This window comes from Phlebotomus papatasi, chromosome 2 (assembly GCF_024763615.1).
Source record: "Phlebotomus papatasi isolate M1 chromosome 2, Ppap_2.1, whole genome shotgun sequence".
NCBI lineage: Eukaryota > Metazoa > Arthropoda > Insecta > Diptera > Psychodidae > Phlebotomus > Phlebotomus papatasi.
In genome coordinates, this window is record NC_077223.1 from 36,581,921 (window position 1) to 36,597,200 (window position 15,280).

Consider the following 15,280-nt stretch of genomic DNA (forward strand, 5'->3'; position numbering starts at 1 on the left):
TACTTAAATTTATCAAAGGAATGGGTTTAAACTTCTAAACTGACACCCTAAGTTTGTATTCATATTCACAATTTAGTACTCAATCAATTAACAAATAATTAGTACACACTATTAAGTACTTAAACTCTTAAGTACTAAATTTAAAAAAAAAAACTGTACTAATTAAATATATAGAAATAACTTTCTTAGAGAAACCTACAACGATTATAGAAAGTATTTCAGCAAAAGATCACTGAGATACTTATAAATAAGAAAGCGTAATTGATCTTTAGACAAGGCAGACTAATTGTGTTGTGTTATTAATTTCAAATTTTAGTACTTCGCTATTATAATTGATTTGTAAAAATTGTTTAACTTGCATTATTTAAAAAAAAAATTTACACTACGTACTTTATTATTTATTTTTTTTGTATTTGGAAGTTGATTAAAGTATTTAATTATATTCAATTTTTAGGACGACTAAATTCCTTTTTAGTTTCTTAACCTTTCAATATTTCGCGGAATTCGTACCTTATTCTTGTTTTAAAAGCTAAATATAGCTAGACTTTATTTCAGAATAGAAAATATGATTTATTATATTTTACTTTTAGTACAATAAAAAATCGGGCACTCAATGGGTCAAGTGGTAGAGCACTCGCTCTGTGATGCAAGTGTCTCGGGTTCGAATCCCCTTTAGGTCACCAGAAATTTTTCTGGCGTTAAAGGTGTTCGAATTGCATCCAGTTAGCTTCACTGCCCTTGATTCCATCAGGCATGGGACTGACAACCTCATCCCGTACAAGAAAAAAATAATAATGCATGTCTAGAAAATCCCTTTGCGGTAAGGCCTTGTTCCTTCATGGAGTGATGTGCCAGCATTATTATTATTATTATTTAGTACAATAAAAATCTGTGCTAAATTTAATGAAACTCATTTTTGTGGATTGTACGTACATACTAAAGAAATTCATGTCCATATTTAGTATTGTTGAAAAAATTTTGACAGTTCAATTTGTTTCAATATTCAAAATATTGACGAAAACTTTTAATAGTGTGTAGAGCCTATTACTCTTCAATAGTGTTGAAGGTTGTCCCCTAGTCTTCTGCCAAAATTTTTGCTTTCTAAAATTAAAAAGTTTTACTATATTATTTATTTTTTATCTTTCTTAATGAATAATAAATTTATTAAAATTCACTTTTACTCCTTGTCGTTCTACTAAACTTCGTTCTACAAGCTTTTCTTCTAGAGTTGCAAAAGTTTTACAATGATTTTAACTTTAGTACATGGATAATCTTTAATGGAAAATATTGAAATTTACATTTACTCATTGGTATTTTTTAAAAGCCAATTAAGCTTATCCACGATACTTGGTCTGAGAACCCTAAAATTTTGTCTCTCTATGTAGGAAGGAAATGGAAGAAAAAAATATTTTTAGTACAATACGAATCTGTACTAAATTTATGGAAATTTACTTTTTATTTTTATTCTATTGTATAGAAAATTCATTCAGTAAGAACCAAAAATTCTTTAATGTGTTCCAAATATTGGAAACCCTATGCAATGTGTTAACATTTGGAAGTTATCTGCCCCTCGCAATTAAATATCTCTTGAACATACAAAAATTTGTAGTCAATGGAAAAATTAAAGGAGGAAGGCAGGGACTTGTTAATCGAAAATTTTAGCAACTACACGGCGAAAAAATGCCAAAAAGACCATGAAGGCAACTTCTTTGAAAACAAAATATACCAAAAAATTATCGATGTGAGAAAACCACAAAATAGATGGCAGAAAGAAAAGATGAAGAGGGACAAGAGATGAAATTAAAATGAACATTTATCCCGCACACACTTTGCTAAGAAAGAAAATAGTAAAAAAAAAAAAGAGAATCCATAAGAATAGGAAGGTGGTGAAGGAGGTGAAATTGCTATTTGGTGGAAATTCATCATTGGACAGAGCGGGAGAAAGAAGATCGGTGCGGGAGACAAAAAAGCGCGCCCAATTTGTGGCCAACAATGAAGGGGCCATTGGGTGCTGGAACCCAGAGATCTCTTTGGAGATGGCCCAGAGAGAGCTTTTGGTGTGGAATTGCAAATCATAGTTTCAATAGAAGTTGAAATGATTGAAATCTCCAACAATCCACTCGGTATGGGCTTTTGTGTATCTTGGGTGAGATTTGCTGAATGCTCATGATGAAGATCAACCTGTCCACTGTCGAGTGAATATATTAAGGAAGACACACCAGCGTCTTCTGGTAAAAAAAAACGTTCAACAAAAATAACTAATATGTTAACATAATTATACACAAGAAGTTCAAAAGGAGCAAAAAAACAGTCACTATTTCGAGGCTAATGACCCAAGCACACCTCAACCTTTTTTTTTTACTTCATCTAAATACATAGTCCTAAACGCAATTTTTCCTCCACGTGTATTTAACCTCTGATTGCGGAGCAGGGTCTGGTCTGGGCCATACCTCTGGAATTTGCATATAAAATTTGATAGGTGAGTGTCACACTAATTAGAGGCTTCTGTTGTTGTGTTCGATATTTGCCTGACGATCCGTCCAAAGAGACAATGTTCTTGCTCCTATTTGACACACTAAATCAGCGGCAAATTCCGCGAGACAGGTCGAAAGGAAACCCGGAGATTGAGACTTTGGCCAGAAACCAAGGCAAGAAATACTTTCAAGGCAGTTAGCATTGTTGTATTGGGTGTAACCCGTCTCTTGCACTTGCTCTCACAAAATACAAAACCCAAAGTGCAACTTCTCAAACATTTGTTCAAAACCATTTCAATTCACATGCACAATTTTTCCGTTTAACTCAAAGACTTTGACAACACAGACAAATCACTCTAATGGTGATCGTAAAAGCATCAAGAAAACTCCAAAGAGACACCTTTTTTTCTCAACCGAGAACACTCGATCAGCCTAAAAGCCCGTGTATGGAGCAAAAAAAAACGATCAATTTCATTGAATTCTATGAAATGTGTTGCATTTCATAATTAACATGTCAATCAATTAATTCACCATTTTTCCGGTTCGTTTTTCCTCGTGCGTTCGTTAAGAGTAAAAAGTCTTAAAAGTTGGTCATAGATACTGATCTTAGATTTAGCCAGAATATAGCATTGATGTCTAAGATATTAGATAAAAGAAACTCTCTGAAAAATTCATCACAAAGAAGTTTCATAATTTAAATTAAATAGAAATTTACAAATCATATATTTGATAGATATCTAGCAACAAGTAGATGTTGAGGTGTAACAGTTATAGCCTTTTTCTTCCAATTAAAGAAAGAAAATGATAAATTTTAAATTTTAATTTTATGTACAGGTACATGTGTGAGTAGCGTGAATAGAGTTAACCCCTGTAATATCGAATGACCGATATAAAATTAGTGGTGATTATGAGAAGTTATGAAATTAGGTTAAAATTAAATTGCCATACAACTGATTATATTAGCTATTGACTATTATTGACTAGCCTAGCCCCAATGAAATGTAAAACATATTGTAAAACCGAAACATACAGCCAGAAAAAGGACATTTCCACTGTTTAGTCCTGTAGGTTGAAATCAACGCTAAGACGGCGGTGGACACATGGGAAGGGGTGGAAAAGGTCAAAAATGAGATGAAATAAATTCAATTCAATTCAATTCAATTGAAGATTCAAATATAGCACAGGGGAAACTGCAGCACCATAGAACATGGGGTAGCACCAAACACTAGGGGGAAGTGGGACACTTTTGAAAGTGGGACACCTTTGAAATTGGGATTTTTCTCCTATGTTTAAGTGGAACTGAGCCATATCATAATGGTATTTAGATTCTCAATCTGTTTGTGCAGCTAAATTATATCACATTAAGCCTCAATTTTATTTAAAAGTAGGTGAAAAATCCCAGTTTCAAAGGTATCCCACTTTCAAAGGTGCCCCACTTCCCCCTACTAATGTTTATTTCTAAATTACTTGGACAATCTCGACTATTTCTTCAGTGGACAGGCGTCTCTATAGTGCCTATAAAGTGTTATAGGTCTTTTCCTCTGAAGTCTAATATCTGATTAAAAATCGCAGCGTTCGGTGCTACCCCAATTCCGGTGGTAGTAGTGTCCCAGTTTCCCCGACACAATAAATTCGATCGACATTATGTCCGATTGTAGTTCAATTTATCTTTTAACTTCAGCAAAAAAAACATCTTTTTCTAGTCAATCAACACACAGCAACTCATACACCGATTTATCCCGAAAACGATGCTTACAGCCAAGAAATAGTTAAAAAAAAAAAAGTAAAATTTTATTATTAGTAATGAAGTCAAAGAATTAAATTAATTTAGCACCTGAGCAATTAAAGGCTTCTGTAGATGTTTTCTATTTGACTGATTGTTTTGCCAAGGGATTATAATGTGAACGTATAATCTCCCCTGAAGGCTCATTCAAACGGGAGTATTTCGAAATGCACCCAATAACAGATGAATTTCAGAAAACGTCCCGTGAGACTTCGTTTAAATGGAAATATTTTTAAATATAACCCACAGTATTATGCGTAGTTAAGGTTTAATTCTCTGAAAATCTCCCGTAGTGATTCGTTTCTGAGATGAAACCTTACAGCTCTCAGTTAGAATCCCTTTATGAGTGTCTCAGCTAAATAAAACGAATGGAAGGCTTTATGATACGAAAGTTTCAAATTAAGGTATCCTCGTTTAAATGAAGCTTAATAATTCTCTTACCAATATTAAGTCACCTTACCATTTGTTGTAAACCTAGAAACAAAATTTCACAGACTTACTATTTTATTTTAAGAAAGGGTTTACAAATAGTCAAGAAAATTTTCAAAATATTTCGAAAATATGATTTTTCGTTTGCGGTTTCACTTGCCCTAAAGTTGTGAAAATAAACCGGGCCATTAATTAACAACCAGTGTGAGATTTTATTTTCAAAAGAGAAGTTTCAAATCAAAATATTCTTATTTAAGCATAACTTTATTTCGTAAATTAGATTAAATTATGAAAATATATATTTTTTTAATCAGTAAAAATTATTTTTTTATCTTATTATACTTTTTTATTTATTGTTTTATTACTGCTCGAACTCAAAGAGGGAGCAGTTATATTATAATCGATTTTTTTCAACTTGTCACCATCCTAGAGCTTAATGGGTAAAAGATATCAACTCCCGGTCTTCCGGACACCCCTAATAAAAAATGATATCTCAAGATGTTTTTTTTCTTTTTCCCACATCTTCTCCATCCCCTAAAACCATGTTTCTTTGGTTTTTGTCGATAACGGCTCCTACGATTTCTTGTATTTTTGAATATGTTTTAGAAGTTGCCCAGGCGAACATTTCGTCCAAACATGCATACAGTGGCGGCCAAAGTAATAGAATCAGCTCCGCAAAGATCCCTATTTTACCTTTAGCATTTTTGTTTATTCCAATTAGTTGAAATAATTTTGATATAGAAATTTTCAAAAATTACCTTACGTCAAATAAGAATTGTCTTGGCCACTAGAGGTCTCTATTTTTCACAGAATACAACAATAGTGAAATTTGGTTTGAACAACACGATAGCACCACTCTCATTTAAATTAAAGAATGTAGTCTATAAATCGAATAAGTTTAAATAAAGCCATATTTAGAAACCATAAGTGACAGTTTTCCAAATTTTTTGGCCAAACTGAATTTCACTATTGACGTATTCTGTGTAAAATAGAGACCTCTAGCGGCCAAAACAACCCTTATACTATGATTCTAATAATTAGAAGATTTCTACTTCAGAATTGTATCAACTAATTGGGAAAAAATACGATAGTTAAAAAAAATATAAACTCTGCAAAGTGATTCTATTATGTTGACCATCACTGTATGACCTAAAAAAATCGCCATCTTGAATTTTTGAAGGAAAAAATGTTTTACCACTTTGGGAGTCTATTTTTCAATCGATTTGGATAAATTTAGATTTTTTGGAAAGGTATTGAAAGTTCGAATCCGATTAAATCGGTCGCAATCGGTATTTTTAATAATAAATTAATGAAATACATTTTGCAAAATATAAATAATAGGAAAATCACGAATACTTTTCAAAATTGCACTTTATTTTGGAATTGACGATCCAGCCTTCAGTGCCGATGCATGCTTCATTTACCTTATGCAAATTTTTTCTTCTGATCAGTTTACATGAAAAAGTGTTGATGTGTTGTTTTGGTTGTTACTATTAGCTAAAAATGCCGTAATTTTGAGAAATCAAATTATAATATTCTAATCTGAAAAAAAAAACACTTGAAATTGATCCTATGATCTTGTTATCTGATTTTCTAAGCGTATTTAATCAATTTTCTCTGCTAATTTGAATACTTTGTCTAAACTCAGAGGAAAAAAAGTCACGTGACACTTGCTTAATGTTTTTGGAATTCCAGTAAACAATTTTAATTTAATTTGTAGAAAAATTTTAAGCCTGTGATAGCTATGTTAAATGTTTCTTAATTGGTTTTGTCAAATGTGAAACTGAAAATGAGCTCTCACTTTATACAGTGAGTGTCAATAGTTTGTTGCCTAATGGATGTTTGAGAAATCAAGTGAAAAAAATGATAGAAAAAAATACTTTTCCAAATTTTTCTTTTTGCAGATGAGTTCCTTGTAATCCGTAGATATTATTTATAGTTTTCAAAAAAAATAATTAATTTTATTTCATATCAAAAATAATTGTTTTCCAAAAGTTGGTCATTTTTGAAAAATCAAATGTTTGTTGCCTCATTAAAAAAACTAATTCAAAATGGTGAAAACGTGCAACCAACTTTATGTAAACCGGTTACATTTTGAGCTTATGTCAATTGATAGGCAAATGGTGGATTTGTACATTTTTAAGGCTGTCAATGTTAAATATATAGGTGTAAGAGTGATGATAAATAACAAGAAATAATCAGTTTTTTGATAATTCATAATTTAGGTTATAATGGCAAATTACAAAAAGTTGAAAGGTGGGGTATTGTCCAGAGATACTGCTGGAAGGAATCGGCGTCGCTTAATTGCCAAATTTTATGGAAATTCATGAAAAGTTATACATAAAATGGTCAAATATTATAGTTATGAGGCACGAGTACATCTGAAAAACGCTACTGGTAGACCCAGGGTTTCGACTCAGAAAGTCGATAACCGCATTCTAGGTATCTCTGATAGTAACCCCATGATGTTTGCTTCAAAAATTCAGAGTCGGCTGGTTACAGAAGGCATACAGGCTTCAAAACCAACCGCAATTTAATGAAAGTGGTAAGAATAATTACTTGGTTTGCAGGTTTCCATTGGTAAACAAAACCAATCTGGTTAAAAGGTTGTAAATTCACTTGGAGCATGCTAAAAACGTAAAAATACAACCTCTTACGCAGTTTGGTTTTGCTTACCAATGAAATCTTGCGAGCCAAGTACCTATTCTTATATTTTCTTTCATTTTGAGTTTGATTTTCGAAGCATTTGAAGCCTGTATGCCTTCTGTAACCAGCCGACTTTGAATTTTTGAAGCAAACATCATGGGGTTACTATCAGAGATACCTAGAATGCGGTTATCGACTTTCTGAGTCGAAACCCTGGGTCTACCAGTAGCGTTTTTCAGATGTATTCGTGCCTCATAACTATAATATTTGACCATTTTATGTATAACTTTTCATGAATTTCCATAAAATTTGGCAATTAAGCGACGCCGATTCCTTCCAGCAGTATCTCTGGACAATATCCCACCTTTCAACTTTTTGTAATTTGCCATTATAACCTAAATTATGAATTATCAAAAAACTGATTATTTCTTGTTATTTATCATCACTCTTACACCTATATATTTAACATTGACAGCCTTAAAAATGTACAAATCCACCATTTGCCTATCAATTGACATAAGCTCAAAATGTAACCGGTTTACATAAAGTTGGTTGCACGTTTTCACCATTTTGAATTAGTTTTTTTAATGAGGCAACAAACTTTTGATTTTTCAAAAATGACCAACTTTTGGAAAACAATTATTTTTGATATGAAATAAAATTAATTATTTTTTTTGAAAACTATAAATAATATCTACGGATTACAAGGAACTCATCTGCAAAAAGAAAAATTTGGAAAAGTATTTTTTTCTATCATTTTTTTCACTTGATTTCTCAAACATCCATTAGGCAACAAACTATTGACACTCACTGTAAGTTCGTCTTGAGTAAAATTTGTGCAAACTTCATTGTATTTTCCTCATCAACTTTTAATTGTATTTCTATTGTCCCGGGAATGAAAACCCAATTATTGCGATCAACTCTTTAGTCAAACTAGTATATCATTTCGCATTGATGAGCAAAAAAACTCTCAATATTATAAAAAATATCAATGAAACATCCAATCAAAATTTTTCATAGTGAAAGTTTCTTCACATGAGTAGTATTTTTTGAGCAATTAGTAGTGATCCAGGGAACAAAAAAATCTATGGGTTTTTTTTGCCTCAATATTTCTTGTTAATTGCATCGTTTTTTTTGTAACCGGCAATAAGTCGGACAATGCAAGCATGGTTCGATAATAACCATCCTCTCGATTTTGCACCAATCAGCTCTGCGTTCTGTTCTATGGGCTTTTGAGCATATTGGCTGTTGTGAAAAATTGGGGAAGAAACTGTAAGTCAATGATTGAAATTCATTTCCTAATTTTATTTACCCATTTTCTTGTCGTAGCATTCATTTTGCCTTCAGGGCAAAATGAGATGTCGATTGCCTTCGAAAATGCGTCATCATAGGGCAGCATATTTCCACTTCTTCACGTGAAAAATCACATAAATACCTATATTTAAACACGGAGATTGACAATTCGGAGCCTAATGGATATTTTCTCACATAAAACAATGTGAAAAATGCGTTGGTTTGAAATTGTATTGTTGGAATCAAACCGGGAAAATATGTCGCTTACGATGTTGAAATATACATCAAAAGAATTACGGAGAGGGTTGAAATAGTTGCTGAAATCAATTTTGGGTGTGAGAGACTAAATCTGGTAAAAAAGAAGGGTTGAAGGGGTACTCTCGAAAAGGGGTGAAAAACTCCACCTCTTGTACATTTTTTCCCATCATGTCGTCATTCACATTGAATTGGATGAAGTGATTGAAGAGGCAAACTGCCATATTTGTTATCCTGTATTGCGTCATAAAGGATGTTTAGAGCCTCTTTGAATAGCCTTATCAGCCATCCTCACTAACTTCCGTCTCACTTTCTGAAGATGAATACCCCAAGAATGCCAATTGAACACATTCCCCAACCACAATTTTCAAAATTATGGCTAACGGAAGGATATTGACATGCGATAGAAGACTTTTCCACTTGAGCTTAGCGATGGGAAAAATTTATCTACAGCTTTTCTTTTTTCTCAAACCCATTAATACTGAGTGTGAAAACTTATTAATTTGTCTAGACATGTCAATGTTACTTTCATATAATTTATGTACAACATTGTAAACATCCGTTAATAACCGGAAATTCATATTCGCATACCAAGCAATGTTATTATAACTTATATATGAGCGATAGAGTTGGTTTTTCTTGCCATTTGCTCTCCATGAATTTCACAAAAATTGGTCGAGTTTTACAGAAAAATATATCTTAATTTTAATTTATTTTTATTTGCCAGAATATGATTTTTCTTTTAAACCTTTTAAATCATTAACATCCTTAAATTGCTTGAAATTTGGAACAGTACAACAATAAAAACATAACTTTGATGATATACAGTAGACTCTCTCAAATTAGGGCATTTGGAACCGAAAAGTCACCCGAATTAGAGAGAAATTCGGGCATCAAATTGTTTGAAATGCTACGAATTTTTGTTTATCTGCATATTTCAATAAATTTCACATACTCATATTTATTGTAAATTTCATGAAGACTTTTTAAAAATGCAAAATAACATCACAACTGAGATAAAGCATAGTAAATTTGAGCATATTTGTTTCATTCGATAATCATAATAGAACTTGAAAAATGTCAACAAACTTTTTTCAAATTTAACTGCTGCCCGAATTAAAAAGTAGCTCGATCTTAAAAGAGCCGAATTAGCGAGAGTCTACTGTAGTACCTTTCCTTTGACGATACAAGTAAAACGCTTTGAGATATCGAATTGGATCCTCTGTGACACGTCTATAAAATTCACGTAAACTAAAAGACATCTTGATATTCTCCATATCCTTCTGACCATTACTCTCTGCTTATTTATTTTCAATCCGTACCCGTAAACTCGATTAATTAATTAGTACATATTTAGTACTTAAAATAAAACAAGATTTTCGGGTAGATTAAGACGCTCTAAGGAGCTTAAGTAAGGTGGAGTCAGCACTTATGGGCATTATACACTTGTGAACAGCTTGCAGAAATCTTAAATTTTGGCCTAAAACAGATTTCAAAAAATCATAAAAATAGCATTTTAGGATGTGATTAACAACTTTTAATTTTTTGAAATTAGTTTTAGGTAAAAATTGGAGATTTTCTGCCAGCTATCCATAATATAACGTGCATTTGTGATGACTCCGCCCTATATAACTGCCTCATAATTCAAGTTAATTCTATTTTGAAATCTATTCTAATTTAGTACTAAAAATATCTTTTTAAAAAAAGGCAGAATAATATCCTACTCCTGGATTATATCATAGATATAGAAATTTTAATTATTAATCTTTAAAAATCCTATTCTTGAAATGCAAAAAGATTGTCTGAATTGGGTTAATCTTTCAGTGAGAGGTGGACGAAAAACAGACGCTTTTTTCATTATTTATTCTTTTGTTTTATTACCTTTATCGAACACTATACGATAAAGCACTTGAAAAATAATATAATAATATAAAATATATATATAATAATTTTAATATAAAATTCTTTTTCTTCAAAAGTATCTGGCGCAATGTACTTTGAGAGGGACTTTCCGGTGTTCGCCAGTGAAAAAAAAGGTCACCCTAAGATGAAAACACTTTTTTCGTCTTGCCCAGAGCTTTCGGTCCCGATGTTAGTCGGTTTAGTCGACCACTGAAGAAGGTCCACATCGGGACCGAAAGCTCTTGGCAAGACGAGAAAAGTATTTCATCTTAGGGTGAACTTTTTTTTCACTGGCGAACACCGGAAAGTCCCTCTCGTAGTACCAGATATTCAACTATGGTCAATTCTTTTGTGTAATTTTTGTATTTTACTCTAAAATCTTTGAAATTTTTGGGCTTACTAACAATGTATGGTTCTACTACTTGTCTTGCATTATAACTTGTTATTAATTGAACTCACAAAAAAATAATATCCTTAGACCTGTAGTGCATATCTATATAGAACAAGTAAATTTAAGTACTAAACTCACGTCACTTGCAATAAGATAATCATTTCTCATTCACTATCTCTGTTATTTATAACAGTTACGTTGTTTAGTTGACTTCTTAGAAAAAAACCAAATAAAATTTTAGTACAACTTTAGTATAGTTCTTTAACAAAATATTTGAAGATTATACTTTTTGGTTTTCTGTTAAATAAATTTCTCCATTGCTATTTTCACGATAATTTGTGGTTTCCTTTCATTTACCATACGTCCATCGCCATCTTAACGTTTTGTTTTTCTACTGACAAAACAAGACATTGATTCGAGAATTCACCTAGTTAATTGTGTATAATAAATTAAAGTTTTAGATCCGCGCTTTAGTACTAACTTTACCAATATTTCTAGGCCTCTACATTCTAGAAGCAATTTTTGTTAAAAAATGCTTTTTGAAAGAAAATATCCCTTGTCATTGTAGGCAAAAATTTCAAAATTATAAATTTCAAAATTAAGCAATTTTTGACTCAAGCTTCAATTTTGTAGGCAACATTTAGAACAGAAAATTTGTTGAAGTTTAAGGCTTAAGTTTAGTACATTAGGCCGGCTTCAGACCTAATGTATAGCCCAGTTCCCGATGATCTCGAAAATTCACAATAGCAACCAATTTTATTGGTTTGTCAAAATTGAATGAATCACTTGCCTATGTTGTTCAATCTTATATGATAATTTTACAAAAAATCTTGAATCATAAGAAATTAGAGAAGTTAAGCCATATAGCTAAGCCTTAGATCTAAAACCCGTATTAGCGAGGAAGATATAATAATAACTGCTTTCATTTTTATTAATTGCTTCGTCAGTAGGTGAATTAAGGTAAATAGCCACGGATTTAGACCTCATTTCTTATCTAACCTAACATTGCATTCCTAGTAAAAGGAGGAACAGAATCTAGGTTTAAATCCGTGTCTCTTTATCTGCTTTCGCTTCATCCGTTTTATTCAACAAAACTGAACATATCTCTTTTCCATGCGACCATCGCCATCTTAAGGTTAGTTTGAACGCTCAGAATAAAACGATGGTACAATCTCTTCACTGTTTTTAGTTTTAAATTTTAAATATTGGGATTGCTTAATAATGCCCAACACAGAATAACTTTTGTTTGTAAACATGTTTTCAAAATTTCCTATGAGAGAGAGGGAGATAACTAGATCTCGGTTTCATTCACTCTCACTGAAACGTCAAAAACATGTAAACAAAATGAAAGTTATTGTGCGTTGGGCATAAGTCTAGGATGGAAATTTATTATCCAACTCAACTCATTAAAATTCTTACTACAAATATTGCTTAAAATTTATCAAATATGAATATTTATGACGTATCGGTGTTTATTCGTTTTATTCCTTCTGTGCGTTACAAAACTAAAGACCAACATGTTTGAGGTTTCAAAAATTTTTAGTACATTCTACACATTAGTACACGACAAATAAATAAACAATGTATATAATCTCAGCTAAAAAGACAAACTAGTAATTTTAAATTTATTTTAAGATATGTATTCTTTGCTTTTTTGAATTAAAATGAGTACTAAAACTTAGTACTAAATTTCATGAAAATTTAGTGAGTTGGGTGCCCCTTGAAAAGGTCCTCCTGAGTTATTTTATTTGTCGTTGAAGTGAATGTGTCGAGTTGGGGGGTACAAAATTGTCGATTTAACGCACAAATCAGTAGCATATTTTGCTCCCTCCGTGGTATGTTGTCTTGAATTTTCGAGGGGCTTCTCTTTCACCCAAATTGCCTGAGCTTGAACACACACAGCTCTGTTGTAAAATCCATCAAAAGACGACAACACGATGGATGGCAGCGCGTTGCCCAAAAAGTGCTACTGCCTTTTAGTTGACTCTGAGTACTTGGCGCGAAGAGATCCCCCAGAAAATTCGTGCTCTCCTTTCGGTCTTGTTGCAATTTGTCTGGTGGTGTGCAAGAAGTTGTCCCCGTGATTGCGAGATATACATTTACTCTGGTCGAACTAATGTGTTTGGGATATTGGAAAGCAATTTGATCAGTTTATTGAAATGTTGAGGCAATTTCCTGTGTGAAACATATGGGGAACAACACCAACTCAGCAGGAATATTAAGATAAATTTATTCATCGTGCAAAGTGTTCAATTAAATGTCTTTCAGTGTCACACACATTTGATTCTTTACTATCTCAATCGTCGTTCTACTTAACGGAATATTCTTAAGAGAGTATTCTCTGGTGTCTAAACATGCGGACATCCTAAAGAGTTGCTCATCATTCTAGTCGATCGTGTCGATGTGAATTGATATTTAAGAAGCGATTGAGACATCTCGATGAGTGGCTAGAGAGTGCTAGAGATGTCCTTGATCTGATAGAAAGGTGCTGAAGAAGTGATCTGAGAAGTGGATGTGGCAATAAATTGTAGAAGAAATGGCTCTAGCTTACGTGGATATGTCTTCAGTCATTGAAGTACAGGTAGAACTAACATTTTCTTTAAACAATATCCTAAAAAGTCTCCCTAAAAAAAAGCCTTTCCTCTGGAGTGAAAGCTCGTATGGGAAAAAGCTCTTCACTTAGCAAACAAGATCATTTTCTCAATCTTCTTTGCCATCTTCTATCACTTCACACTGAACTTCTTCCATCGATCAGCAATTTACATAATTTCCAGATTCGCCAATCACTCTCAGGTTGATTGCGTCTCACGGTATGTGTGTGTCATGCATTTATTAAAATGTGGAAGCATCGAGGAAATAATAATTTGCAGTTATCGCCAAAGAAGTCTCTTTCCTCCCCTTTTTTTCTGCATTCTTAACCAATCTTCCATCCATCTCTTCCGTCCGTGCGCAAAACATCGCGGTTTTTCGGAGACAATGACAGTATCTGGTTTTAGTTTTGCCACGAAGATGCACAAAGGCAGGTTGATAACAATCAAAAAGGAACACATTGGAATTCGATTGGACAATTTGATGTGGAGAAATATTTGGAGAAATTTTCGACACTTTTTTTCAGAAGTGCAGCTGGATAAGACCACAAAATTTCAAACAACCGAAAGTTTTTGTAAATAAATAATTCTTTATGCTTTAAAGTTAAGAAAAAAAAATTTTAGGTCAGAAAAATTTCATGAAGTCAAAATTCAAATTTGATTCTCAAATATTTTTGCGTAAGGCAATTCTATTCGTTCGCAAAAATAAAATTTTTCCAATTTTTCCTACGGTCGGGTCGTCTTAAGTTACATGGGGTAAGTGTGCCAAATTTCGGCCAGCTTGCAATTCTGGTCACCTTTTTTGTTCCTCGAATTTCCATGATTAGATTTTACATACTCTAGAGATTATACAATGCGAAAGAATAAGAAAAATGAAGCTTCGACAAACGAGATGACGTGAAAAATACATTGGAAGAATTCGCGAAGGGCAAGGAACTATGAGAATGAAGGTGGCCGAAATAGGGAACCAAAGTTATGTCTACATTTTTATTAATTTTAAAATGTATTAAGAATGATTTTAGAGTAAATAAAGACAATAAACTGTCTACAAGGTCCCAAGCAACACTCCTTACGAAGAAGAATAAAAAAAATCAATTTGTATTAAAAATATTACATGTAAAATTTGAGACTTTAGCGCTTGCATGAAACTATGCCGAAATTTGGAACACTTACTTACCCTATCGCTATAAAGTCAGAAAAAAAATTTCTGACCCTCAATTTTTGATCTTCGCGTGCTTAAAATGAAAATCTGACTTATTATGACTGGATGATAGATCACCTACAGCTTGTGTTATCACTTTTTGACCAAAAATCTAAGACGCTGTTATCATAATAAAATCTAGGTTACAGTTAACAACTTGGAATTTTAAGATATTAGAAGAAAATTAGGCATCATTTAGGATCTTTTTTTAAATCATTCGATTTTGATATTTTTCTTTTTGGGCTAAATTTTATTCATTTAAAGAATTAAGCATGACCATTCGTTTATTAACTCTTTTTTGATCCTATCAAAATATTA

General features: G+C 32.4%; 1 protein-coding gene across 5 annotated transcripts in view; it reads left to right on the top strand.

The window, feature by feature from the left end:
* The window catches only part of LOC129800913 (transcription factor AP-2-epsilon), a 137,963-nt gene that overhangs the window by 99,054 nt on the left and 23,629 nt on the right, over positions 1-15,280 (top strand). The window contains exon 1 of one of the 5 annotated variants that reach the window (XM_055845654.1): positions 13,210-13,754. The exons of the other annotated variants lie outside the window; for them this stretch is intronic. Within the exon in view, the coding sequence (XP_055701629.1) occupies positions 13,710-13,754 (45 nt within the window). The 5' untranslated portion in view covers positions 13,210-13,709. Of the gene's footprint in view, positions 1-13,209; positions 13,755-15,280 lie in introns of those variants that run through there. 5 annotated transcript variants of the gene reach the window in all.